At 49.5% G+C, this 21,863-nt stretch overlaps 11 protein-coding genes across 11 annotated transcripts; 5 read left to right on the plus strand and 6 right to left on the minus strand.

Annotated features, from left to right (window-relative positions):
* Nucleotides 1-163: 163 nt before the first annotated feature.
* ASPWEDRAFT_43847 (GPI anchored serine-threonine rich family protein) lies at nt 164-1,910 on the plus strand. Its single transcript, XM_040836126.1, has one exon. It carries the CDS (start codon nt 655-657, stop codon nt 1,426-1,428), a length of 774 nt encoding a protein of 257 aa, XP_040685524.1. The 5' UTR covers nt 164-654; the 3' UTR covers nt 1,429-1,910.
* A 729-nt stretch (nt 1,911-2,639) lies between these two features.
* Nucleotides 2,640-3,810, plus strand: ASPWEDRAFT_175166 (uncharacterized protein; the record flags this gene model as incomplete). Its single annotated transcript, XM_040831322.1, has 3 exons — nt 2,640-2,891; nt 2,952-3,226; nt 3,282-3,810. The coding sequence occupies 3 exons, from the start codon at nt 2,640-2,642 to the stop codon at nt 3,808-3,810; spliced, it is 1,056 nt and encodes a 351-aa protein (XP_040685525.1).
* An 88-nt stretch (nt 3,811-3,898) lies between these two features.
* On the minus strand, nt 3,899-5,527 carry ASPWEDRAFT_639061 (uncharacterized protein). The gene is made up of 3 exons (XM_040838714.1): nt 5,127-5,527; nt 4,820-5,057; nt 3,899-4,764 (listed from the first exon to the last, which is right to left on the minus strand). Exons 1-3 carry the CDS (start codon nt 5,285-5,287, stop codon nt 3,988-3,990), a joined length of 1,176 nt encoding a protein of 391 aa, XP_040685526.1. The 5' UTR covers nt 5,288-5,527; the 3' UTR covers nt 3,899-3,987.
* On the plus strand, nt 5,466-6,212 carry ASPWEDRAFT_638863 (uncharacterized protein). Its single transcript, XM_040838712.1, has one exon. The coding sequence runs from the start codon at nt 5,660-5,662 to the stop codon at nt 6,065-6,067; it is 408 nt and encodes a 135-aa protein (XP_040685527.1). The 5' UTR covers nt 5,466-5,659; the 3' UTR covers nt 6,068-6,212.
* A 164-nt stretch (nt 6,213-6,376) lies between these two features.
* On the minus strand, nt 6,377-7,196 carry ASPWEDRAFT_116823 (uncharacterized protein; the record flags this gene model as incomplete). The annotated part of the gene is made up of 2 exons (XM_040828687.1): nt 6,377-6,898; nt 6,954-7,196. 2 exons carry the CDS (start codon nt 7,194-7,196, stop codon nt 6,377-6,379), a joined length of 765 nt encoding a protein of 254 aa, XP_040685528.1.
* Nucleotides 7,197-7,798: 602 nt separating this feature from the next.
* On the minus strand, nt 7,799-9,460 carry nop12 (rRNA-processing protein NOP12; the record flags this gene model as incomplete). Its single annotated transcript, XM_040833469.1, has 2 exons — nt 7,799-9,271; nt 9,341-9,460. The coding sequence occupies 2 exons, from the start codon at nt 9,458-9,460 to the stop codon at nt 7,799-7,801; spliced, it is 1,593 nt and encodes a 530-aa protein (XP_040685529.1).
* Nucleotides 9,461-9,942: 482 nt separating this feature from the next.
* Nucleotides 9,943-10,645, minus strand: ASPWEDRAFT_30822 (uncharacterized protein; the record flags this gene model as incomplete). The annotated part of the gene is made up of 2 exons (XM_040833470.1): nt 9,943-10,351; nt 10,410-10,645. 2 exons carry the CDS (start codon nt 10,643-10,645, stop codon nt 9,943-9,945), a joined length of 645 nt encoding a protein of 214 aa, XP_040685530.1.
* Nucleotides 10,646-11,016: 371 nt separating this feature from the next.
* On the plus strand, nt 11,017-13,317 carry ASPWEDRAFT_117354 (uncharacterized protein; the record flags this gene model as incomplete). The annotated part of the gene is made up of 4 exons (XM_040828726.1): nt 11,017-11,905; nt 11,967-12,033; nt 12,084-12,570; nt 12,637-13,317. 4 exons carry the CDS (start codon nt 11,017-11,019, stop codon nt 13,315-13,317), a joined length of 2,124 nt encoding a protein of 707 aa, XP_040685531.1.
* A 551-nt stretch (nt 13,318-13,868) lies between these two features.
* On the minus strand, nt 13,869-17,206 carry ASPWEDRAFT_43856 (RNA-processing protein PTA1). The gene is made up of 8 exons (XM_040836128.1): nt 16,623-17,206; nt 16,338-16,503; nt 16,153-16,283; nt 15,897-16,100; nt 15,498-15,846; nt 14,610-15,448; nt 14,484-14,554; nt 13,869-14,432 (listed from the first exon to the last, which is right to left on the minus strand). The coding sequence occupies exons 1-8, from the start codon at nt 16,958-16,960 to the stop codon at nt 14,197-14,199; spliced, it is 2,334 nt and encodes a 777-aa protein (XP_040685532.1). The 5' UTR covers nt 16,961-17,206; the 3' UTR covers nt 13,869-14,196.
* A 476-nt stretch (nt 17,207-17,682) lies between these two features.
* Nucleotides 17,683-18,769, plus strand: ASPWEDRAFT_43859 (uncharacterized protein). Its single transcript, XM_040836129.1, has 3 exons — nt 17,683-17,917; nt 18,014-18,138; nt 18,251-18,769. Exons 1-3 carry the CDS (start codon nt 17,904-17,906, stop codon nt 18,334-18,336), a joined length of 225 nt encoding a protein of 74 aa, XP_040685533.1. The 5' UTR covers nt 17,683-17,903; the 3' UTR covers nt 18,337-18,769.
* A 63-nt stretch (nt 18,770-18,832) lies between these two features.
* On the minus strand, nt 18,833-21,694 carry ASPWEDRAFT_160911 (dolichyl-diphosphooligosaccharide--protein glycosyltransferase subunit STT3). Its single transcript, XM_040829805.1, has 6 exons — nt 21,448-21,694; nt 21,355-21,378; nt 21,176-21,256; nt 20,480-21,073; nt 19,296-20,424; nt 18,833-19,241 (listed from the first exon to the last, which is right to left on the minus strand). Exons 1-6 carry the CDS (start codon nt 21,575-21,577, stop codon nt 18,971-18,973), a joined length of 2,229 nt encoding a protein of 742 aa, XP_040685534.1. The 5' UTR covers nt 21,578-21,694; the 3' UTR covers nt 18,833-18,970.
* Nucleotides 21,695-21,863: the final 169 nt, after the last annotated feature.

Here is a 21,863-nt window from a genome sequence, read left to right on the forward strand (position 1 = left end):
TTTTTTTTTTTTTTTTTTTTGTTTTTCCTAGTGTTTTTGGATCCCAACGATACGGTACCACTAGTAACGTGATACGGGCGGAACGCACCACCTGACAGGCCAGCGCCACTGGAGCCCCTCGGACCCTGTGGGGCTTCATTTAAGGTACTTGGGCGATGCGGCACGGTGATTGGCCCGCGGTGGACGGGGTTCGATTATCCTCCACAGCCGAGATGAATTCACGGGCATTTCTGGACAAACAAAGTCAATCCTAATAACGCGCGCAATGAACGGTTGTTTTGCCAGCCTCGCAGTCGCCCAATGCAGCTAGCCCCAACCCAAAATGCTGGCCGTTTAGTACTTTCCTAGTTGGCTCAACGCCAGCCCTGGACGGCGCTGCCCCGAAGTCGCTCGCTCCTTTTTCTTTCTTTTTGCCCCCCTCAGTTTCGCTGGATTCTTCTTCTTCTTCTTCCCATCCCAGTCTATCGTTTATTTATTCCTGCCATTCTGCGCAGAGTCCGTTCTTTCTGTTGCGATATCACCTCCATTCATTCCGAAGTCTCTCCTTGATCCTTTCGGCTTACTACTTTATATACCCCACGTCTTGTGCCTGACGATCCCTGCTATTTTCACGCCTTCTTCAAAGATCCGATTATCATCGCTACTACAGTCAATATGCGTTCAGCCATCTACATGTCTCTCAGCGCCTTCGCGGCTGTTGTTGCTGCTGCCTCCTCCAACCCTTTCAACAACCCTGCGGGTGGCTACTCCTTCAAGGCCGGATCTCCTACCACCATCACCTGGGATCCCACCACCAGCGGCACTGTTTCGCTGAAGCTTCAATGGGGCAATGCGTTGACTCCGGACTCTGGAAGTGAAATCGCCTCGGAAATTGACAACTCGGGAAGCTACTCGTGGACCCCCGAGTCCAGCCTGGCTGATCGCGACGATTACACTGTTGAGATCATCTCCGACGATGACAGCAGCGAGGTCAACTATCTCCCCCGTTTCTCTGTCTCTGGTGTCACTGGCTCTGCTAGCACCACCGAGGCCGCTTCCACCACTACTGGCACTGCCTCGTCCTCGACTACCTCTGATGCCACTACCACTGATGCTACCACCACCACTGGAGCCACCACTGGAACCACCACCGGAACTGCTTCGACCACCTTGACTACCCAGACTAGCACCAGCACTGATTCCACAACCTCTGGCTCGTCTTCTTCTCCTAGCCCGACCTCTTCCGGCTCGTCCACTGCCTCGAGTTCTGCTGCTGCCACCACCTCCGGTGCCTCTAGCACCTCTGATGCCAGCAGCACCACCGATGCTTCGAGCACCAGCTCTCCCAGCGCCTCGGCTTCCACTGTCCCAGACACCAACTCTGGCATGATCAACCGGGTTTCTGGTGGCATGATGGCCATCGTCCTGGGCGCTGCTTTCTTCCTGTAAGGGTCTACAAGCACTGTTGGATTGACGAGGTTTTTTCCTTTTTTGGTATATAGCTTTTTCTTCTTGGACTGCCTGAAATAGGGCATGTTTTTATTACGTGGATATCATCTTCTCGGCCGCTGAAAAGACTTTTAACGAGGCTGTCTTTTTCTTTTTTACCTTGGACAAAGCTTTCGCTTGTACCATATTTTATATTGATTCTTGGGACGGGTTATTCCACTTGATGTCAAGTGTATATAGTCATGTGCTGTAATAATGAGGCCGTGTCGTAAGGACTGGGGCATATGGAATTGAACTTACTGAAGCGACATTGAGATTGTCCGTGCTATCGTGGAAAATCCCCGTAGGAGATAAGTGAGATAACTAGACAACGCTATGGCATCGCAAGGGACCGGATATACCGGCCTGCGATAGCGTATTGTCACAATACCGTACGGGGTATTTGCCCTTACAGTGGACAGGCGCAGCCAATAGGATCTGAGACTAATTGCTGATAAATATCGAATATTATGTCATATTATATGCAGATAATAAGATGGATGAATATGAGAGATTATCACAGATCAGTATGGCAGGGATATCAGCATACGTGGGTATCATTTGATGATTTGATTAAGGGACTGATCAACATTGGGATCAACAGATCAACAGGGCAAAACTACTTTATTGCTCCATCACTTCATGCCCAACAGACTATAACGTGATATTGACTGTTCGCCCAGAATAGACCATCATCCTTCAGCATGGACATCCATGATCACCAACCTAGTCGCCGGTCATGATGGAAATCCTCCCTATTCCCCCTCAAATCCAATCTCATCTCATCCTGCATCGTGCTTCTCGACAACTTCCCAGTAAAGACACGTTAAACGGCTGGGACGGACCCGGGGGGGGGGGGTTCAAATGTCCTTTTTACCCCGGAATGATGATGATTCGACAGTGTCATTATATGTGAGGCTGCCTGCTTGAGTTGTCAGGGATTCAGAGCTTGCAGGATAGCTAGTCCTTGATGCAGGTTGTCCTACGATGAGATGGTTTTTCCCCTATCTCCTTGTTGCTCGGAAGAAGCGATGGTTGTTTTTGCAATGTCGAATCATGGGGGCCTTGAGGGAGCAAGTGTTGTTATATAAGTGGTGGTTATCTCTGCTTGATCTGGGTTCTGCTGTATATCCAAACCAGGCATAAGATCCAACCGTCAGACAGGAAACATCATGATTCCAGCACGTACTTTTCTGATCATTGCTGTCATCACTTTTCTTTCATCGCTCGTCCACGCACAGACAAACGTCACCTCTAATCTCTGCGCCGATCCCTCGGCTTATAGCTCGTGCAATGCCAACGTCGACGCCAAAGGACGAGACTGCGTCGTCAATTGCAATGGCTCTGTCAACTGTGTTGTTGCATGCGGATGCACCGCTCATCAAGACTACCTGAACTGCATGGCAGAAGCATGCTGGAATCAAGTACGCCACTAACCAGCAGCCCCACTAACCCTAAGCAAACATCTAACTCATGAATGAAAGGTCTACTCATGCGAATACCAAATCTTCATCCAGCAATACCTCACCTCCTGTCCCGACGTCACAGACCCGATTCCCTTCTGGCCTCCTCCCAAGAACGCACCCGGTGGTTGTTCCTGTAATATCAGCGAGGTCTACGACTCGGTGCGACGGGCTGAACAGGAACAAAGCTCGTGTCTCGTCAATGCAAGCAATGAGCTCACCACGAATAATGGAGTCGATGTTGCAAAGAAGGAATCCGGCTGTGCGTGTTGTGGGATCAGTGCTATCTTATCTGCGTGAGTCTTCTCGTCTGCGCATTCTACCTGAGAAAGATAACTAATGTGGGTATAGAATACACGACATCTGCCCAGACACCATCATCCCCGCCCCCATAGCCTTTTACAACATCTGGCCCTTCTCCCCAACAAACAATCTCCCGACTCTCCCTCCCCTCCCAATCTCCGTCCCAGTCCCAGAAATCAACATCTCAGACCCGGATTGGTCCGCCTGCGAAACGCCCCTCAAGAACTACAACTGCATGTCTGATCTCGGGTTCTCTGCGCCGTCCAAGTCGTCCAAGACATTCTATCGGCCCGATAATATGCCCAAGAATGGGACGGAGACGCTGCATAATACCGGGACGGAGGTGACGTCGCCGCCTAGTGGGACTGTGTTTACCTGGCATCAGTCCACGGCGACGTATACGGTGACGGCGTCGGCGTATGTGCGAGAGAGGACTTCGAATGAAACATTGACGGGGACGAGGTCGGGGTTGGCGAGTGCGATGCAGACGGCCGGTTCGGAGTCGGGGGCTTCTAGAGTTGGGGGGTCGATGGGAGGGTTGTTTGTTGAGATAGGGTTGGCTTGGTGGCTTGTTTAATTGGACTACGTATGGAGATCTGGAGTGCAGATCATATAGTGGAGTATACGTCAAGCATCGAATTGATGGATTATCTGTATGTATAAGGAAAACAAACTAACCGAATAATAATGGAATCATATACCGTCAAACCGTCGAGGGAATCATATACCAAGCCAAAACCAAAACAATGCTAATCTATGCAGCTGTCCACTGCTGGGAAGCACGGTTGATAAACTTCATAAACTTCCAGAATCCAACGGCATACTCAACCGTGCCATAAGGATCAACCACCCGCTCAGGGAATGCAATTCCCGCACCGTACAAGCCACGAACAACTTGGCCGCTCTCGTCGTGAAAGCCGCCCGACTCATGGTCAAACTTGGGCTCAAATGCGAGACCGTTTCTGGACATTTCTGGCAAAGGATCTCGTGTAAATCCCACGGCTTGGACGATATGTGCACAGGAGGGCAGATGCTTTTCATACTGCGTCAATTCCTTGCCGTCACTGCAGTCGACCTTGGTGATAAATTTACCGGCCTCAGATTTGGGCAGAGCTTCGTCTTCCAGTTGTTGACGAGCAAATTCGGCCGCTGAACCCTTGAGGCCGGTATTGTCTCGGAGAATCCAGCCGTCCATATACTCTGCATAGCGGAGAGGGTGGCGGGTGAACCATTTGACACGGAGTTTGGGGTGGGAAGTGCGAGCGAGATCTACTAGGTTCAACAGGGCCAAAATGGCACTATGTGAGGCACCGACCACTGCGACAGTTTGAGGGATCTCCCGAGGAAGATGCGAGGTGAGTTCGCTGGGTTTCAGTACTACATCGAGATCTAACGGTTGGATGTTGAGTCCGGACACGGGGACTGGAAGGAATGTTGGTGACGCTCCCGTGCACAGGATGAGCCGGGAGGTCATGATTTCGACTTCGTTCAGAGAGCCCTGGCGCTTGACTCGAACCGTCCAGGTGGAGGACTACAAGAATTGGTTAACTCTCAACCCCATAACCAAGACTTCCGTTTGTACTGACCTTATCAGACAAATTGGCCGCAGTGACAACTCCCTCATATTGGTAGACCTGCTCCATCTTAACAACACCGTCGGTGAGTGCCTTTACCATGTCTGCCGCATGATGCAGATGACAGGTCTTTGTCTGGTCGAGTTTGGCCAACGTAGAGAATGCGTTGGGAATCTGGGTATTGTTGATAACCGTTCGGAATGGCTGGACTGCCGTGCCATATGCTTGGAAAAGAGAGACCTTGGTGTTGCTGGGAAATCACAGAATTAGCCCAGTGCTCTCTCAACCGATCGTATTCGATCCGAAACAGTCGACTCACCTGGGAACTTCGCGGTATTTCCTGTTCACACGTCCAGCCTGGAAGTACGGATCGACCCAGGCAATCTGCCCAAGTTGTCTCTCCAGAAGATTGCCAATGACGGCCAGACCAGCTGGACCAGCTCCCACCACCACAGCAGCACATTTCTGAGGAGAACTCATTTCGCAGTCTCAAGAAGCGTGAAAACAAAGCAAATACACAAGAATGTAGAGATATAGCGAAGAGAGAGAAAATGGTAGCAAAAACACGTCGAAAAGACGGTGAATATAAATGTATTGGGGGTATCCAAACAAGCTAAAGAAACAGCCCGGCGTAATTCTCGGGGAAATGCCAGCTAGGAGTCACAAAAACCCTCTCAGCGAGAGGGGAACGACAGGATAGCGAGCAAGAGAGGGGGGATAACGGCGAGAAGGAAGTGCGTGCGCCCATCGAACCACGATATTCCGTCATCAAGCCACCAGAATCTCTCTTGGAACCTGCGATTGCCGTCATCACACGCCCGAGATAGACGAATCGATGCTTTCTCGGGCGAGATGAGACTGACTGTCACCCCCTTGGCCTCCCTTGTGATCACCAAAACAATCGCCGAGTCCCCGAATCGCCGTCTGACCCTTCGCTTCCTCATCGTAATCGCCGTCTCTTATTCATTATTCTGGGTGCGCTCTGCCGTTGCGCAACCGACGCAATCTGCGCCCCACCTGCCTTGGTCCATGTTGGACGCTTTCCGTCGGCTGGGAATCTGGGCGTTTCAAGGCCTCTCACGGGGAGAAGCACCATGGGAAAGGCTCATGAGATGGGAGAAACTGTGGCCGAATCGTCAGAAAGGTCGAAAGAACATATCTTTGAGCCAGAAAAATTTATGGAGCGCGTGGAGGATGAGGACTTTTTTATATTGCTGTGTTCTTGCAGCGGCCACTGGCGGTCTTGGCGAAATTGCGTGATTTCAAGAGAAATGAGGTTATCAGTAAGTGCTGGTTAGTCATGATGATAGTCAACTATACAGATGGATATAAGAGGTGATATGGATTAAAATTACTGTATCCTTGGTATATATTCTAATCTCAACGAGGTGGAAATTATTTGACAGTGAATTCTCAACACCAGCCCAGAAGACTTCTACATAAAAATGACACTGAGTTGCTGACAACAGACGATGATTGATCACCAGTCAGAGCCCCATATTTACCCCGGATTTTCACATTGCTAGTTCTCAGTTACCTGACTCTTAGATTCATCGTCGTAAATGCCTATTATACACTCCAAAACACCCGGATAGACGCTCCATCCACATGGTTCGCCCATCCCCCAAATCTCGCTCGTGCCCACAAGGCAATCGACTGTCCAATCTCCAGTCCTCGTACTTGGCTGCCGTCAAGTGTGGCGCGACCTCTGCCCTGGGAGAGTTTAATCTCCTCGGCCTCATCTGAATCGGGCTGGATGTTGTCAAGATGATGCCAGGTAATAGTATAATGCTGCGTCTCGTCATTCGCTATTGGGTTGGACTGCAATTTGTCTTCACGAGGCAAGAGATTCGGATGATCGGGTCCAAAGTGTTGTCGTTCAGGTACGTTTGTGTCTTCAAGTCTTTGGTCTGAAAAAGGCGTGAAAGGGATTATCTCTGTATCAAACCAGGTAAATGAGCCATTGAATATGCTTTCGCCATCACCATGGCCACCCCAGCCTTGATCATGAGCTGAAATAGAGAAAATAATTTTCCGACAGGGGTGAATGGTTCTGTGGGGGACAGTTGTGGGCGATGAGGTTGACAGTGTCTGGAAATGAGTCAAGGTCAATCAACTAAAAGATACTGGAAGGTGGAGGACATACCTTGGGGCTATAACACAACGGGTCTGTCTTCAGTATCACTCGATCCCTATCGTTTCTGATTATCGTGCTGCCCTGCATCGTCACCACACTGGATGGCCAGTATTCCGCCGCATCGACTATCAAATCCACAATCTCAGCCGGCATTCCACCTGGCACGACCTTCCACTGCAGAACATGCCGGGTTTTGAGAACATCCCACAAACTGGGGCAAAATGATTCGGGTTCTGCTGTAGTTGGCTCCATGCCCTTATTAGATGAGGATGAATCCTCGACTGGAGGAGGGTCCGAGGTTCGTCTAGTGAGGCGTAAGCGACGGAGGGGCGCCATGACCATAGGGAGCATCATTTGCCTTGTTTGTATTTATGTTAGTATATATGTCTCTCTCTCTCTGTGTGTGTGTATGTATAAAGGAGAAATGAAGGATATATTTGACAGGATGGTTCGGTTTGCATTATATACCTGTGGTAGTGCGGCTGAAAGCTGAAGCAGTGTTCGCCCCGCAGTAGTGGAGATTTTTAGAGAAGTGGGTGCACTCAAGCAATTCTCAAGAAAGGATTTTAAAGAAATGAAAATATTTACTGGAGAATAATTTCAGGATGGTTTGATATATTCTTACAAGTTGTTTTTTCTGGTCAAGGCATCTACGAATTGTTTTGATGAAGAGTCATCTGATTTCCGATGACGTCAGTCAGTCTTCTCCACTGATAAGTTATCACTATCAGGCACAAGGGAAACGGCTGAAATACCCGGGTTATAACATTTTTATAAATGGGTTCTTCATAAGTTCCCAATTCCGTAGACTCCCAATTAATACATACATGAAGGCAAAGAAAAATCACCAGCCATCATTTATCCTTCTTCGCCATCTTTCCTTGCCTTCCTCCTGCAGCCTTGTATGCTGCTGCGCGCTGACTGCTCCTGTTCTTTGGCTTTCCCTTCGATCCACGGCTCTTTGTCTTCACCTTAATTCGAGGTCCATCTTCAGTCGCGCGGTAGCCCTCAAACACGGTGGAATTCTGTGAGATGGATCGCTTCTCCCCAGCCTTCAGCTTGGCCGCACCGGCCCGACCGAATAGCTTTCCAGCACGTCCTTGGAGCGTGCGGTGGGACTCTCCCATAGCCCTATCCTTCGCGTTGCGTTCAGGACCGTCGCGCTTCTTGAACATCCTCTTGGCTCGCGATACGCGCAGTTTCCGAGGCAGCATGGGAGGAAACTTTTTCCCGTCCAGCAGGATGGCCTCCTCCACGCAGTTCGGATCGTAGAACTGGACATACGCAAATCCTTTGCCGACACGGGTGAGGTTGTCTCGGATCACTCGTACCGACTCAACGTTACCCTTAGAGCCCTTCTCCTTGGGCTTGCTGATGTTCGCATTGAACGTGCGCCACAGACCTTCCTCAACATCGGCGGGGGGTGTGTTCTTTTTCTTTTTCTTATTTCCTTCCTCGTCCACATCTCCTTCCTGGTCAATGAAGTCCAGGTTTCCGACAAAGACGCATCGTTTATTGTCAACGGCCGAAGGGTGCGCAACGCTGTCGACACGTAGATGACGATCCAAAACGACGGTCCCGTTCAAGGCCGCAGGCGCCTTTCGAGCAGCCTGGACGGTGTTGTAAACGGCGTATGCATTTGTGCTAGGTGTAGTCTCGTCCAGGACTTCTTTCCTAGCGAATGCAGCCCTCTTTGGAACACGCCCCCCGCTGGCAAAAGCCGTAGAACGAAAACGGATTGACTCCACCTTGTGAGGTCCGGAGGATTCGGGAAGATCAGCACAGAAAGAGGCCAGGTGCTTGAGAAGGGTCTTCTTGGCAGTTTTGGACTTGATAGCCTGAGTCGAGACATTGCCCAGGAAGACGGTGCGGTTGGACTTGTCGAGATCGCTAGAGTCTGCCTTGCTCTCATGCACTGGCACAGAAGTCTTGCCATCCTCTTCGTCCGAGGATGCATCTTCATACTCAGCCTCGTCTTCAGAACCCTCCGATTCGTCGGTCGATTTGTCGCTGTCGTCCTTTTGAGCCTTGACCTTTTGCCTTTTCGATTTCTCCGATGCACGGCGTTTCTCTTCCTCTTTCTGTTCCTCCTTTTCTATGCGACGCATGTAAGATTCTTCGAGATCGTCTCCAGTCGCCCTCTTTCGTTTCCGGCTGGGAGCTTCGGAACTCTCATCTTCGACGGCATCAATGCTATCTTCCGGGGCCTCCTGCATCACCTCATCGTCGTCCTGGTCTGATTCTGCTTCATCCGCATCTTCTTCGGCATCCTTCTTTTCGACTCGTGGGGCAGATGGCACGACAGTTGGGGCCTTTACTGGACCAGCCTAATCAATTGCAAATAGACACGTTAGCTGACTGGCGCCCAATAAAATCATAAGGGGCAGGCCACGTACACTCTGGTCAAACAGGGACGCCAGAGTCGGGTCGATAGACGCATTTCCACCCAAGAAAGGAAGATTAGCTGCGGGCTGCTGCTCAGTCTTCTCCGACTGAGACTTATTTTTCTTGCCCATGATTGTATTGGAAGAAAGTAAGTCCTTAGGCGAAATGAACGATAAGCAAGGTTTCAGTCAAATAAAAACACCCTAATTGTTGAGGCGATAAAAACCTCTGTCTTGCAGTCGCCGATCTATCTTTTTTTTTTTTTTACTTTTTTCTTGTCGGGGAACAGCCGATCAGGTCTTGGCGGAGGTTTCTATCACGTGATATTTTACAGAAACACCCCATGGTGGTTATTCTTCAATTTGAACAGGTTAGATAATATAGAATTTATATTTTTCGGATACTTGTAAGAGTAAGTCAGCTGTGTTTGTATTAATCAAGCTCTGGTGTTGTGATGCGAGTGGTCGATGATTGATAAGTCTTATCGACTGTGACTGCAGGATTGCAATGCGCTCGACATGCACTGTGAAGAACCCAATGCAGTGCTGCTCTGCTGCTCCGAACAGACATGCCATTATCGACATACCAGGCCATCGATTCGACATCGCAATATCTAATATCTTACAATTGACATGCCCTCTGTCGTTCTCTGCATTGCAGTCTGATCTAGGCGGTGAGCACGCCCAGCGGTGATGCGGCAGAATCCGCCTTCTCCGTCACTCTCGCTCTCATCCGGAATTGAGGCCCTCTTCGTCCTTTTCTCTTCTCTCCCTCTGTTGCTGCCACCCGTTCTGTTGTGGTGATCAATCTCAACTCCCTTCATCCTATTCTTCTTGCTTTCTCTATCTCTTTCCTCTCTTCGAATTCCCTCCTCTTGACCACTGAGCTGCCTCTTCATGCCGTCCTCCCTCCCGCAACGCTGCTCTGTCGTATTGCCCGCTTCGTGAAGCCCACCACCGCCCCCTCTTCTTATTCCTCTCAACCAGTTTTCGTCTGCGCAGGATCTGATTTCGCCCTGAGGTCTATTATATACTTCATCATCAGCTTGGTTGAGTTGATTTTCGTTCCTGAGCTCGATACTTGCAAACGCGCGCTGGCTGTGGGAACCGTGCTCGGTCGCGAGCAGCCGTGATCATCACTGGCTTCGCTGCTGGCGCATTGCTGAACGGTACGTCTGTTGGTCTACAATCTCTTGGATTATTTGGTCTGCTTCCTGCTCGATGGTTCAACATGCCTACGGCCTCTGATAATGAATGTTGGGTGTTTATCGTGGACAGCGCAGTCTCCAGCTCAGGACGGAGCAAGCGACTGCCCATGATTCTGGGGGTTCTGAGCAAAAGCGATCAATCTCCGCACCGCCTTCTGCGAGACTCCTAGCTACTACCACTTCACCCTCACCCCCATCTAAACTTTTTTTCTGCCCTTTGTGCTTTTCGATCAAATATCTTTTTCGACTTTTTATCTCAACCCCCATGGTTTTCAATCTGGCCACTGATCTAACATTTTTCACGATTGACCCAGGTTTAGACCCATTTTTACCGTCGTCTTCACCGCTGTCTTTCGCACTCCCCTTCTCTTCCCCCCACACGCCCGCGGTCAACAACCTGCGCTGGGCAACCATACACAGAATCTCCCCCTCACACTCCCTGCTTCGGTGTCACACTTGCGCATATCGCGTTCCTAGCCAATGGAGGTGGCCGAAAGCAGAGAGCCTGGCTCAGTTGGTCCACCAACGGGGGCAGAATCCACAGTCACAAATGGGGATCAAAATCCTCTTCTCGATGACTCACTCATGGATGACCGGTCGAGTAGTCTGAGCGAAATTGACTACGTCTCAGAAAATGAGCCTTCCGACTACGAACCTGTGAAGCCGGAGAAGACGGTGCCCGAAAATGATTCCGAGGCCGAAACAGAGCGGATCGAAGACTCTCCACACAGTGCTCGCTGGAGAAAAGATATTGTTCTGAGTGCAGCGAGTAGCCATGGACCCAGCCCCAGCAAGTTGGCCCAGTCGACTACCTACGAAGAAGCCGAGGATGATGAAGACGACGAGGAGCATGTCGCGGATGATTCTCCCAGCAAACCTCGTTCAAAAAGCAACGGGGTTGCCGAGGCTACTGATGAAACCCCCGGCCTGGAGGATTCCACATTGTCAGACAGCTTGAGCAAGAAGCGCAAGCGCTTTGAGACTGGCGGTGATGATACAGGGACAGAATTTGGCGAAGATGAACCGCCCAATAAGCGTCGCGGCTCTGTCAAGAGTGATTTGAGCGACCCTCCCGCGGATACTTTAACACCGGAACCATTTGAAGAGCCGCCGAAGCCCACCGAAGATGATACGCCAGCAGATGAAGTCCCCGAGTCGGATCTACCTGCAGCTCCCGTAAAGGGCAAAAAGGGTAAAAAGGGCAAACGAAAGACACGGAAGACCAGAGATCTGGAGGAGGAAACCGAGGTTGGTGGTGCCGTTGAGGGTCCTGAGGGTGGTGCGGATGATCATCTAGAAGATGACGACACCGCCGAACGAGGCGAGGAAGTAGATGACGCTGAAGCCGCGGCAAAGCATGAGGAAGAATGTAAGTCAGAAATCACATTACATCCAGAATATGCGAGTATGACTAACATTCTATACAGCAGCAAAGAAGATGTCTGCCATGGAGTCCTTGACGGTATTAGAACGAGAATTTGCGACGCTGCGTGACAAGTAAGGATCCTTTGCCAACATCACGGGCGTTCATTTCTAATAAAGTACAGGATCTATGACGAAAAAATATTTAAGCTCAATCGTGAGCTAGAGATGCTCACGGGACCCAATCCTACCCATCCCGAGTACCTACGTCAGCTTGAGTGTGTCCAGCGCTATCGTGACGCAAAGGTCAACTACGAACACACTCTTTTCCAATACCGGCTGAAGGCTCTGTTGAACAAGAGCCTTGCGGAGCGAGCGCAGACACATAGTACCTTCTTCCAGCGTGCCCGGGATATTCGTGAAAGGCATTCAAGTGCAATCAGCCAGCAATTCTATGCCATCCAACATGATCGTTTCAAGACAGAAGAGATCAGCCCGCATCATTACATTCCATTCCCCACTCGCCGGTCCCAGCAGATTGCGCATCAAACTGCATATAATCAGGAGGTGTCCGTGATGGCCGGTGTCGCCAAATACGTCGGTTTTCCGGCCGCTCCCTCTTTGGCTCCCGCACGCCCCTCCGAGCTCGATGATGACCTGGAAAAGATGGGAGTGAGTTCTTCTTCTTCTCCTTTTGTTCTTTTTCTTGAAAGCTGTGAAACTAACATAAAATGCTAGATTTCCGTTGAGCCGAGAATTTCTGCTTCACAGCCCTCGGCGTCATCGTCTCTACCGCGTGGTGCCATGTCGGCCCTATCTTCCAATGCTTTCCGCACGGCTGCAGAAGAAGCTTTTCTGGAGCAAACTCCATGGGCCAATCCGCAACATCCTGTTCACCAGCAGCAAACGCAGACCAGGCCTCAAGGTCGAGTATTCGAGCATCCACGAGCCCCCTCGTACACAACACCGGCCGCCCAGAAGCGGGTAGTTGATGTCAATGCCCCCAACGGGTCGGCATCCACCATCGCGGAGAACCCGTCCGCAACCAATTCGCCAGCGAACAACACTCCCTATGGTACGGAACAGGAACAGCCGCACCTCAATAATGGACACTTTGTGCAACCCGACTATGACGCGGACCGAAAATCAGGGTTCCGATCACAAAGCTCCTCTCCGCTGGATATGCGGAAACCCCATCCACACTTGAACCATGCCCTCGGCCATCGATCTCCTCCCGAGATGCGGCCGGACAACGCACGAAATAATGCCTACTCACCACCACCCGCACGGCTGGGGCTTTTCCATGCAGCCGCCTCAAAACGCGATTCCTCACCATCACTGTCTAAACCTGCCAATTCTGTTCATCAGTCGACGGGAGTCGGCACTGGTCCTGCCTCGAATCAGATGGCTGCTCGATAGAACCCGCTTTTTTTCTTCTTCTGATACCACTAACTATATTTTCTTTTTCGGTTGGTTATATTGTATAGGACTCAACGATCAAGGCGTTCTAGAGTCTCATGTATGTATGTTTGGCATGTATGACTGGAAACACACGGACGAATCTAGCTGTTCTCTTGTAGTTCTCTTTCTGTTTCTTTTTTTTTTTTTTCTTTTTTCTTACCCACATTAATGCCTTTTGATATGTTTTTTTGAGCTTTGTGAATAAGGGCGATCGGATGCATCGGAGCTCCATGTTTCAATAATCATTCTCACGATACATAAGGCCATGGGCGTCAATCATGTCATGTCTTGTCTTTCACTGGAGTAAGTCTACCTGGGAAGCGGGCTTGTTTAGTGTCTTCATTCAATGAAATCCACTCTTGTTTTTGCCTATGTTTGGGTTTGGTGGATGGTGTTTGTGGGTTTTGAGTCGAGTTATATACCAACAATTCATTGACATGTTTATCGATATTATATTGGGAATTTGCATATTATTTAGGACTACACTCGTTTGATCAAATAAATGTAGTCTTCGGTGTAGGTATACTTTAATATTCATAACCAGCTTCATAATAACACGATACAAATAAAGTTGCTCATGGCTGACAATATGCAGCTAGGCCCTTAAGAGCGACTCGTATAAAGTAGTATATGTCCCATTCAATAGTGCTTGCTTGCTGGTTGGTCAGGTATGAATGCAATTGTAGCAAATCCGATTCCACATAGAACCCAGCCGAGGAAAAGAAAAGAAAAAGTACAGATTTGGTATATCAAAAACAAGATTGGGTAGTTTAACTCCCAAGAGAAAATTCCTCCTTTCATTTCATTTAGATCGATAACATAGTAGAATGTTCCAGCCTAACTGGCTGCTGTGCTTTGTTCTGGCTGTTGCTGCTGCTGTTGGTCGGGCTGGGAAGGGGTAGTGGTAGGCTGCGGCGTCTCCGTATCGCCGTTGGTTGCGGCAGTGTTGTTTTCTGTGGCAGCAGGGCGGGATGCCAGAGTTGATTGTTGCTGTTGCTGTTGTTGCTGCTCTGGCTGATTTTGGGGGCGCCACTTGGCTAGGACCTTGCTGGCTGCTGGACGTGCTTCCTCATCTGTTTGTGTGGTTAGATAGGCGTTTGAAGATGGAAGAGAAGAAGTCTTACAGGTTTGGTAAACATCCTCTAATGTATTCAGACACATCTCCCGTGCAGGAGGACGGAACATAATCAGATATCTGTCAAGTCAGATCAGTAAAGCAGCTCAATGATTCCAAAGGGACAAGCACTTACAGCAATGATTGAACGCATAGATTTACCCGCTCAGGATCTTTCGCGAGGCTGGCTATTCTTTGTGTAATTGGGATGGTCACTTCGGGGATTTCACTAAGGAATCGTACAAATATCTTGGTGTCTCGAGAATCGAGGTAGGGCAAAAATCCGTCGAGAAGCCGCAATGCCCAGCGGTCATAGTGCAATGGCACGGAAACATCCTCGGACTCCGGATCGCGCTGAGATGCAGTAAATTTCATTTGAATCCGGTCGTTGTACCATTCCTCGTTGAGCCATGTGATCCCGATATTGACTCTCGATCTGAAGTCTTCGAGGATATATCGGTATAATGTCTCCCGTATCGAGTCGGATATTGTTGGTTTCTTCCTTGCACCTTGCTCAGCCTTCTGGCCGTCCTCCACTTCTAGACCCGCGGGTGCTCGAGTCGCCAGTCTAGTAAGCAATGTTACCCATGCGTCCCGATCGAACGTGCTTCCAGCTAGCCTTGTAAAACCCAGTTGCTGTTGACTCTTGCCTTTCGCTGGCTTGGGTGCCATTTCGGTAGATGCTAGCATGCCAAACACTCTTCCAACCGCACTGCGACCAACTTCTCCGGCCTCGTCTTCTGATAGTGGCGGAGGTTGCGGTAGTACAAACGGACCAAGAGACACCAAGTCTGGCTGAAGATCTGGCACCTCCGTTGATACGGCTTCGGTCTGTTCAGCGGTGTTTTCTGCGACATCCATGGGTTGGTACTCGGGCTCGTAATCATCGTCTTCTTCTTCTACCGGCTGTTGCGATGCAGCTTGTCGCTGCGCAGATTGCTGTTTGCTGATAGTCTCATATCGCATCCGTACGGCCTGTGATCACGTTAGAATAGCTTACATGGAATGTTTTCTCGTAACATACATCAACGGCTTGCTGTAAGGAAGATTGGTTCACACGTGTGAGAACGGGGACTGCGATCTTAACCAGGAGGTCAACAGGCAATTGTTTGACGTCGAATGATGAAAGCCCGGTGTCTTCCGTCAATGTAAAGAGTTGCGAAAAACTTGTAGGTCCCGGGGGGAGAGGAGGGATCTTCATCAATGGGGGAGTTTCGGCATCAAGCTTAGCCCGCTTCGCCGCATCAAGTCCATCGGTTGGTTCAGTTGGTAAAGCACGCTTGCGCGACGCATCATCAGCAACCTCCAAACGTGACTGCATCAAACGTTCGATGTATTGTTGCATCTTTCCTGCAAGAGGGTGATTGGGGTTCCTGGATGAGTGGTCAGCTTTGGTCCCAAGAGTTCTATTATATTTCCGAACCTCTTCATTATATTGATCAACAATGCTCTGCTCGTCCGTTCCATCGACTTGACGCCAACACGCGTGGTTGGTGTCATTGGCAGGCGCACTTGCTTCGCAGGGAAAAAGCTCATGACGGCGTTGATAATTTTGTTGGCGATAGATTGTCGCGTTCGGACAAGAGTTGCCAAGCTGTTCAATGTTGCATTTACGAGTAGGGGATCGCTGGCAGCAAGTTAGCAGGCACTCTTCAAGCGAGCAAGGCATTATTGGGTACCTGGATTCTTCTTGAAAGACGGCCAGCAATCTATCAAGCAGTCCAGAAGCTTCAGCTTCCAGATTTGGCAGGGCTAGTATAGGATGATTTCTAGGGACAATGGCTAGGGACGTTTCGTTTTGATCGGGTCGCTAGGCGTCGTCAATACCAACGATGCTTTTCGCCCAGGGAATCAAGATACATACTCGAGGATCCGAAATTAAACCATGGGTCTGAACCTGGACGACTCGCTGCACAAACTTGATGCAGCAGATTTTAACCGAGAAAGGGAACAAATCCCACCGGCGCAGAATCTCTTGTTTAATTGCCGTCATTCTTTCCCACGCCTCAGCGTCTCCTGGATGATTTATGCTGTAGATTTAATGAAGCGTTAGTTACCATGCCACAGCACTCAATAGCAATTCCCGTGTCTTCTTGCTCTTCAAGCGTCTACGATAACCCGGGGCTAACAGAAAGTGCCGACCACCTACATGTGCCTAAAAACCAGCGGATATAGACTGGCCGTAGTCTGCACTATGTGCCTCAAGACCAATGTATCCTCCTCCGGTATCTCCAAGATTTCCCGCAAAGTTTGCAATGCATTTGCTGCCAACTGTTCCTTCTGACCCGTAGCCAACGCAGGACTAGCGAATGTCTCTGCTAAGAACTCTGCTCCCCATCGTCGCAATTCCAATCGCGCGCTCGCGCCAATAATCGGTAGGATCCCATTCACAATCTGTGGGTAGAAGGCCGAATCGCCCAAGACGAGGTTGCGAGCAGCGCTGAGCCGGGCGATCTGATCGGCGAGCTGGTCGGTCTGTTGAGCCATGATGGCCCCCGTTCGGTGGTATAATGGGGCTGTAGGCAACTAAACGATAATTGACGAGGATTTCTTCGTTATTCCTGCTTTCGTATCTACACCGAGTTGTTTTGAATAAAGACAATGGACAAGAAAAGCCGGGGAGGGAGCCGGCTTAAGGACCGCGGGCAAGGCGCATGTGTATCGGAGGACGAAACGACCGTCCAGGAAGTACACGCAACGCGTTAATAAGAAAAGGATGAAAAAATAAAGAAGGCAAGCCTGAGCAGCCCAGGAAATAAAGCGAAAGAAAAATGAGGGAAAAAAAACTACGATGAAAGCTAGCGGCGAGTTGAAACAAAGACAGCGTTGATGGTAGAAGACGGAGCAAGAGTCGCTTTTCTCGATGTCACCGGAGGCGTCGCGCTAGGCCAGGAAGGGGTTAGTGCGGTAGCTGTAGTACAGCTTCAACTTGTCAATGTCGACTCACGATGATATTTAGTATTGCATGTTGTTCATAGGATGATTGAATAATTGAAATTTGTGTGTTCATATTCTGTCTGATGATAGGTCGTTCAGCTCATCATCTCGAATCTATTGGATGCTTTAGTCCAAAAGGTCGCGATGCGCAATATATATTGACAGAAGGGAGTAGTAAGCAGATCTCTAAGACAAATAAGTCAATATTGTGTTGTTCGAAGACTTAAATGATACAAATAAAAACGAGACCTTATCGATATCCATAATATCTAATCACCTAGTTCTATATTTGTAAACCAACATCATAACTTGTTCTTGAAGCCATTCACACATCCGTTTCTGCCGGCAAAATCGCACTCCAAGATGCCAAGACCGGCGTTTTCCCTGTCGTCCTCCACCTTTGCATTTGCCTCTTATCGAGTTCCATCTGGACCTGACACAAGCCATTTGTTTAGTCAATTTCATCTGCCCAGGAATTGAAAACGTCTACAAAATGCCTGCGGGAATGTACGTTCAAGCCATCGCGATTGCAATCCTACCCCGGATCCCCCCAAAATCCTGACCTTTCCACGATGACTGACATCTCTCCTTGGTCCGTTATAGCTTCAACTCCACATACTATGGTAAAGACTACCGCGCAGGTGCCGCGCTCCTGCGTGCCCGTCGGCCATACCTCTTCAAGAATGCGCTGACTGGAATCGGTCTGGTCGGATTCTCCATTGCTGTTTGTACGTAACTTTTCCCATCCGAAACAAATCAATCTCCCGCTACACTTGCGCCGCTCGGACCGAGCATCAAGACATGAAAAGACCAGAAAACTAACAGAATATGCTATTCAAGACTCCTACACCATCCGCGCAGTCGGCCAGGATGAATTCTCCGACGTTCAAGTCCCCGACACTCCCGCCGCGAAATCACAGCAGTAACCCTCTTTTCCTTGGACTGAGAACCGTTCGATAGATAACACCCGGGAAAAGTCTGTTGGATAATCCTGTCAGCTAGGGTTTAACGGGATACGGAGTATATTATGGCATTGTCATTACTTATTGATTTTATATCAGACTGGGATGCATTTCATGGGCTTGTACACTGGGAGAAGTTTCAAAGTCGGCATTGAGTATCAAGCAACGTCGATAGTTTGTCCATCTACAGGTGAACTGCAAGACACTCAACTGGAATCCTAGGATGAAGATCTAGGATCCCGCCCAGTCTGTTCTTATGCTTCTGGGTAGAGACAGAAGACGACTCTCAGCTCCTTGTATTTTCTAAGCCATCTGTACATTTATTGATATCCAAACAAAGAAAATACTCGCTCTAGTTCCCTGAACGTTTCAACTATAGGTTACTGCTATTGGGCCGTCGTAACTATCTACGGGTTGTAGAACCACAGGGGAAACCTAGGTATTTAGGCATATAAATTCTACGCAGATGTATAACTTGCTGTAATGGGAAGAACATGGAATTTGAATATAAGCTAGAATATAGATTGGGAATACACATCCCAACATGCCACAAGAGTAACTGTCTTTTAAAATCAAGACGGAGCCCGGTTGTGACCGTTTACTCAATTCTCAAAACACGAGGGCCCTTCTTCTTGGTGGCCCGCTTGCGCTTGTTACCCTTGTCAAAGGCCGTTGCACTGGCGTGGTCTCGGCCGAGGTTGTCAAGGTCCTTGACCTTGTAGATACGGATGATCCAGTTCTCGCTAGTGAACGCTTCCTCGACGGTCGAAAGCTGGGGGCTTTCCGCAGGGAGTTTCACACCACGTACACGGTCGACGGCCTGGCCTTGTTGGAAGAGGGAGTTGTAGTTGTAGTAAGACATTTTGTACCTGTTGATCGCCGTTAGCAAGAAACAATGGTTTTAGCGCACGAGGGTTTCATACATCAAACTGTTACGCATGGTGGGGGTTGCGCCTTCGTCCACACGGTATTCTCCGCGAGGCGTGAAGAACTCGCGCTCCTTCACCTCATCGGGCCAAATACCTTCGGCAATACGAACCATCCAGAGGAACTTGTTGATATCATCGCCTGAGTAGCCCAGCAACCCACCGAAAACAACAAGAACGTAGTCCACATCGTGTTGGCGAAGAATGGGGTAGCTGACTTCCTCACGCGAGCTCATGGCCTTTCCGACAGTGGCAATGTGGGTGTTGTTCCAGGTATTGTTGTCAACGAGAGTCGGGCGATCGGCCATACCACCAATTTGGTAGCCATAATCCCACCATGACATGATCTTGGCGTTTTGAGGGGTGTTCTGACGAAGCCAATAGTATGCCTCACGGTAGTCGTCAATGATGAACTGACTTCCATCTGGCATCCGGCTGGCCAAAACGACCGACGGGGAGGAGTACGCATTCGATGTGACCCAGGTGCAGTGCGCGACAAAAAGAACAAGGTAGACAACAATGGAGCTTGTCACGACAGCCTTAGAAAGGTAGGAAAAGATTCCAACGGAGGGTGTCCGTGCGGTGCGAAGAGGTTCCGAAGCTGCCTCCGCGTTCGTTTGCTGAGAGTTCTCCTTGGGCGAAGAAGCAAGTAGGTAAGTGTCAAGGATGTGAGAAAGCACAATGGCAGCGGCAACGCAAACAATAGGGGTCAAAGTCAACATCAATCGGACCATAACACCAGCGAAGTAAGTCGAGAGCACCGAGTAGATGACGACAAACACATGCTCATCTTTGAGGTCTCGGAAGCACATGTAAACACCTGCAGGGAAGAGCCAGATCAGGAAGTTCAGATCAAAGAAGAACGCCGGCCAGGCGGTAGGTTGGTGCTCCGAAACGGACGCGATAATGGGGATGTGAATCTTGGCATAGCCAGTATCCCACAAGGAGTAGAAGCGACCGCTCCATGGCGCAATGACTCCTGACACAGTGAGCACAACAAGCCCGACAAATGCAAGACCGAAGGTGATGATGATCATCGAGGTAAGAAGCTTCTGGAACTGCTTGCCAGGGACGAAGCCTCGAACAAACTCGGCGAAAGCCACAAGCTGAATCAAACCGAAAACACCTAGGATGCGTCAGTATGATGTTGTACCACCAGTAACATCAAAGCCAAAGCTTACCCAAAGCGGCCATGTGGTCGCTGTTGCGAATAGGCAAGAATCCGACGAAGGGAATCTGCATGCTGGCCAAAGTTCCCAGAGCGTACCATGTTGTATAACTGATGTAGAGCCGAGAGCTGTATCTGCCCATGCAGAGAAGGACGAAAACATGCAGAGGGATCAGGTTGGTGATGAAGACATATCCACCCCAAGCTGACACCATGTATCCGTAGAATAGTGCGGTCAAAGTTCCCCACATGATAGAGCCATTTTTGACGGCCTTGATCCACAAGAAGAAGGTGAAAACGAGAAGGAAGATTGCGATGGCTTCGTTGTCGTAGCTTCCCGCGACCGAGCGGGAGATATAACCAGGGACGATTCCCATGAAAGCAGCCGCAAGAAGACCTGCAGAAGGAGAGGGTGTCATTTCACAGGTCAGGAAATACATTGCCAATGCTGTTAGACCGGAGCATGCTGGCGCAAGCAAAACACAGATGTTGCGAATGTCGACAGGGAGAGTAAGGAACCGCAGGATATGGTAAATAATGCCGCTGGTCACCATGAGACCGGGGTAAAGTGTGCCACCAGTGACACGTCCCAGTGGGTGCCATGTTCCTGGATAAAGAGTCCTCAATCAGTACCAATTGATTTGGACCAGGGGAGATTCCACATTGGGGGATATGTCGCCGTATTTGACAGTAACAAAGGGTCACTCACGGTCATCGAACCAATCCCAGAAGCTATGGAATCCATGCTCAACCAGATATTTCGTTGCTCGGAAGTTGAACCAAGGATCGACTAAAGAGAAAATGCATATTAATATTGTTTTATCTCGGATGATGTATTGTTCGGGATTTAAATATTGTATCGGGCTGAAGAATTGGATGGAGACCAACATTCGTGAATAATACTTTCGAATCCTGAAGTATCGATTAGCATATGATATCAATTGAGGTTATAATGACATGTATAAAGTAGGAATTGCATACTAATAACACTGAAGAGTCGACTGGACACGGCAGCGGCGGCGATAGTACATAGAATGATAATCCGCAGAAGACCGCGTGTGTTCCTGCTGGTCTCGCCCTTCAGAAGAACATCAACGGGTGTTTCGGCCATAATGGCCAGAGAAGAAAAAAAGAACAAAGTCCAATTAGACACAAAAGGAGAGAATGACTCTCGTCCGTCCTGTCGCGAAGGTGATGCGAGAAGGTTGGACCGTTGGTTTGGTTGACATTGAGTTGGAGCTTCGCAAGGTGGTCTCTTCTGGAGGCTTGGCGCTAGGTACGTAACCCATCGCGCTCGGGGAAACACACCCACCTCCGAGTTGCTCCCCGCACTGTAGCTTCACTATCCAGCCTCGCTCCAGCACGTTGACGGGCAGTTGTCCTTTGTCGCCGAACAC

Source organism: Aspergillus wentii (assembly GCF_001890725.1).
Source record: "Aspergillus wentii DTO 134E9 unplaced genomic scaffold ASPWEscaffold_7, whole genome shotgun sequence".
Taxonomy (NCBI): domain Eukaryota; kingdom Fungi; phylum Ascomycota; class Eurotiomycetes; order Eurotiales; family Aspergillaceae; genus Aspergillus; species Aspergillus wentii.

Coding starts and splice junctions, on each gene's coding strand:
- ASPWEDRAFT_43847 (XM_040836126.1), top strand. CDS start 655: ATGCGTTCAGCCATCTACATGTCTCTCAGCGCCTTCGCGGCTGTTGTT.
- ASPWEDRAFT_160911 (XM_040829805.1), bottom strand. CDS start 21,577: ATGGCCGAAACACCCGTTGATGTTCTTCTGAAGGGCGAGACCAGCAGG. Junction 20,425..20,479: donor CGACCACATGGCCGCTTTGG/GTAAGCTTTGGC, acceptor GACGCATCCTAG/GTGTTTTCGGTTTGATTCAG. Junction 19,242..19,295: donor ACCATGCGTAACAGTTTGAT/GTATGAAACCCT, acceptor GGCGATCAACAG/GTACAAAATGTCTTACTACA.
- ASPWEDRAFT_638863 (XM_040838712.1), top strand. CDS start 5,660: ATGAGACTGACTGTCACCCCCTTGGCCTCCCTTGTGATCACCAAAACA.
- ASPWEDRAFT_43856 (XM_040836128.1), bottom strand. CDS start 16,960: ATGGCTCAACAGACCGACCAGCTCGCCGATCAGATCGCCCGGCTCAGC. Junction 15,847..15,896: donor TTGATCAATATAATGAAGAG/GTTCGGAAATAT, acceptor CCACTCATCCAG/GAACCCCAATCACCCTCTTG. Junction 15,449..15,497: donor CCTTACAGCAAGCCGTTGAT/GTATGTTACGAG, acceptor ACGTGATCACAG/GCCGTACGGATGCGATATGA.
- ASPWEDRAFT_639061 (XM_040838714.1), bottom strand. CDS start 5,287: ATGAGTTCTCCTCAGAAATGTGCTGCTGTGGTGGTGGGAGCTGGTCCA. Junction 5,058..5,126: donor AAATACCGCGAAGTTCCCAG/GTGAGTCGACTG, acceptor GTGATTTCCCAG/CAACACCAAGGTCTCTCTTT. Junction 4,765..4,819: donor CGGCCAATTTGTCTGATAAG/GTCAGTACAAAC, acceptor CAATTCTTGTAG/TCCTCCACCTGGACGGTTCG.
- ASPWEDRAFT_43859 (XM_040836129.1), top strand. Junction 18,139..18,250: donor CGGATTCTCCATTGCTGTTT/GTACGTAACTTT, acceptor ATGCTATTCAAG/ACTCCTACACCATCCGCGCA.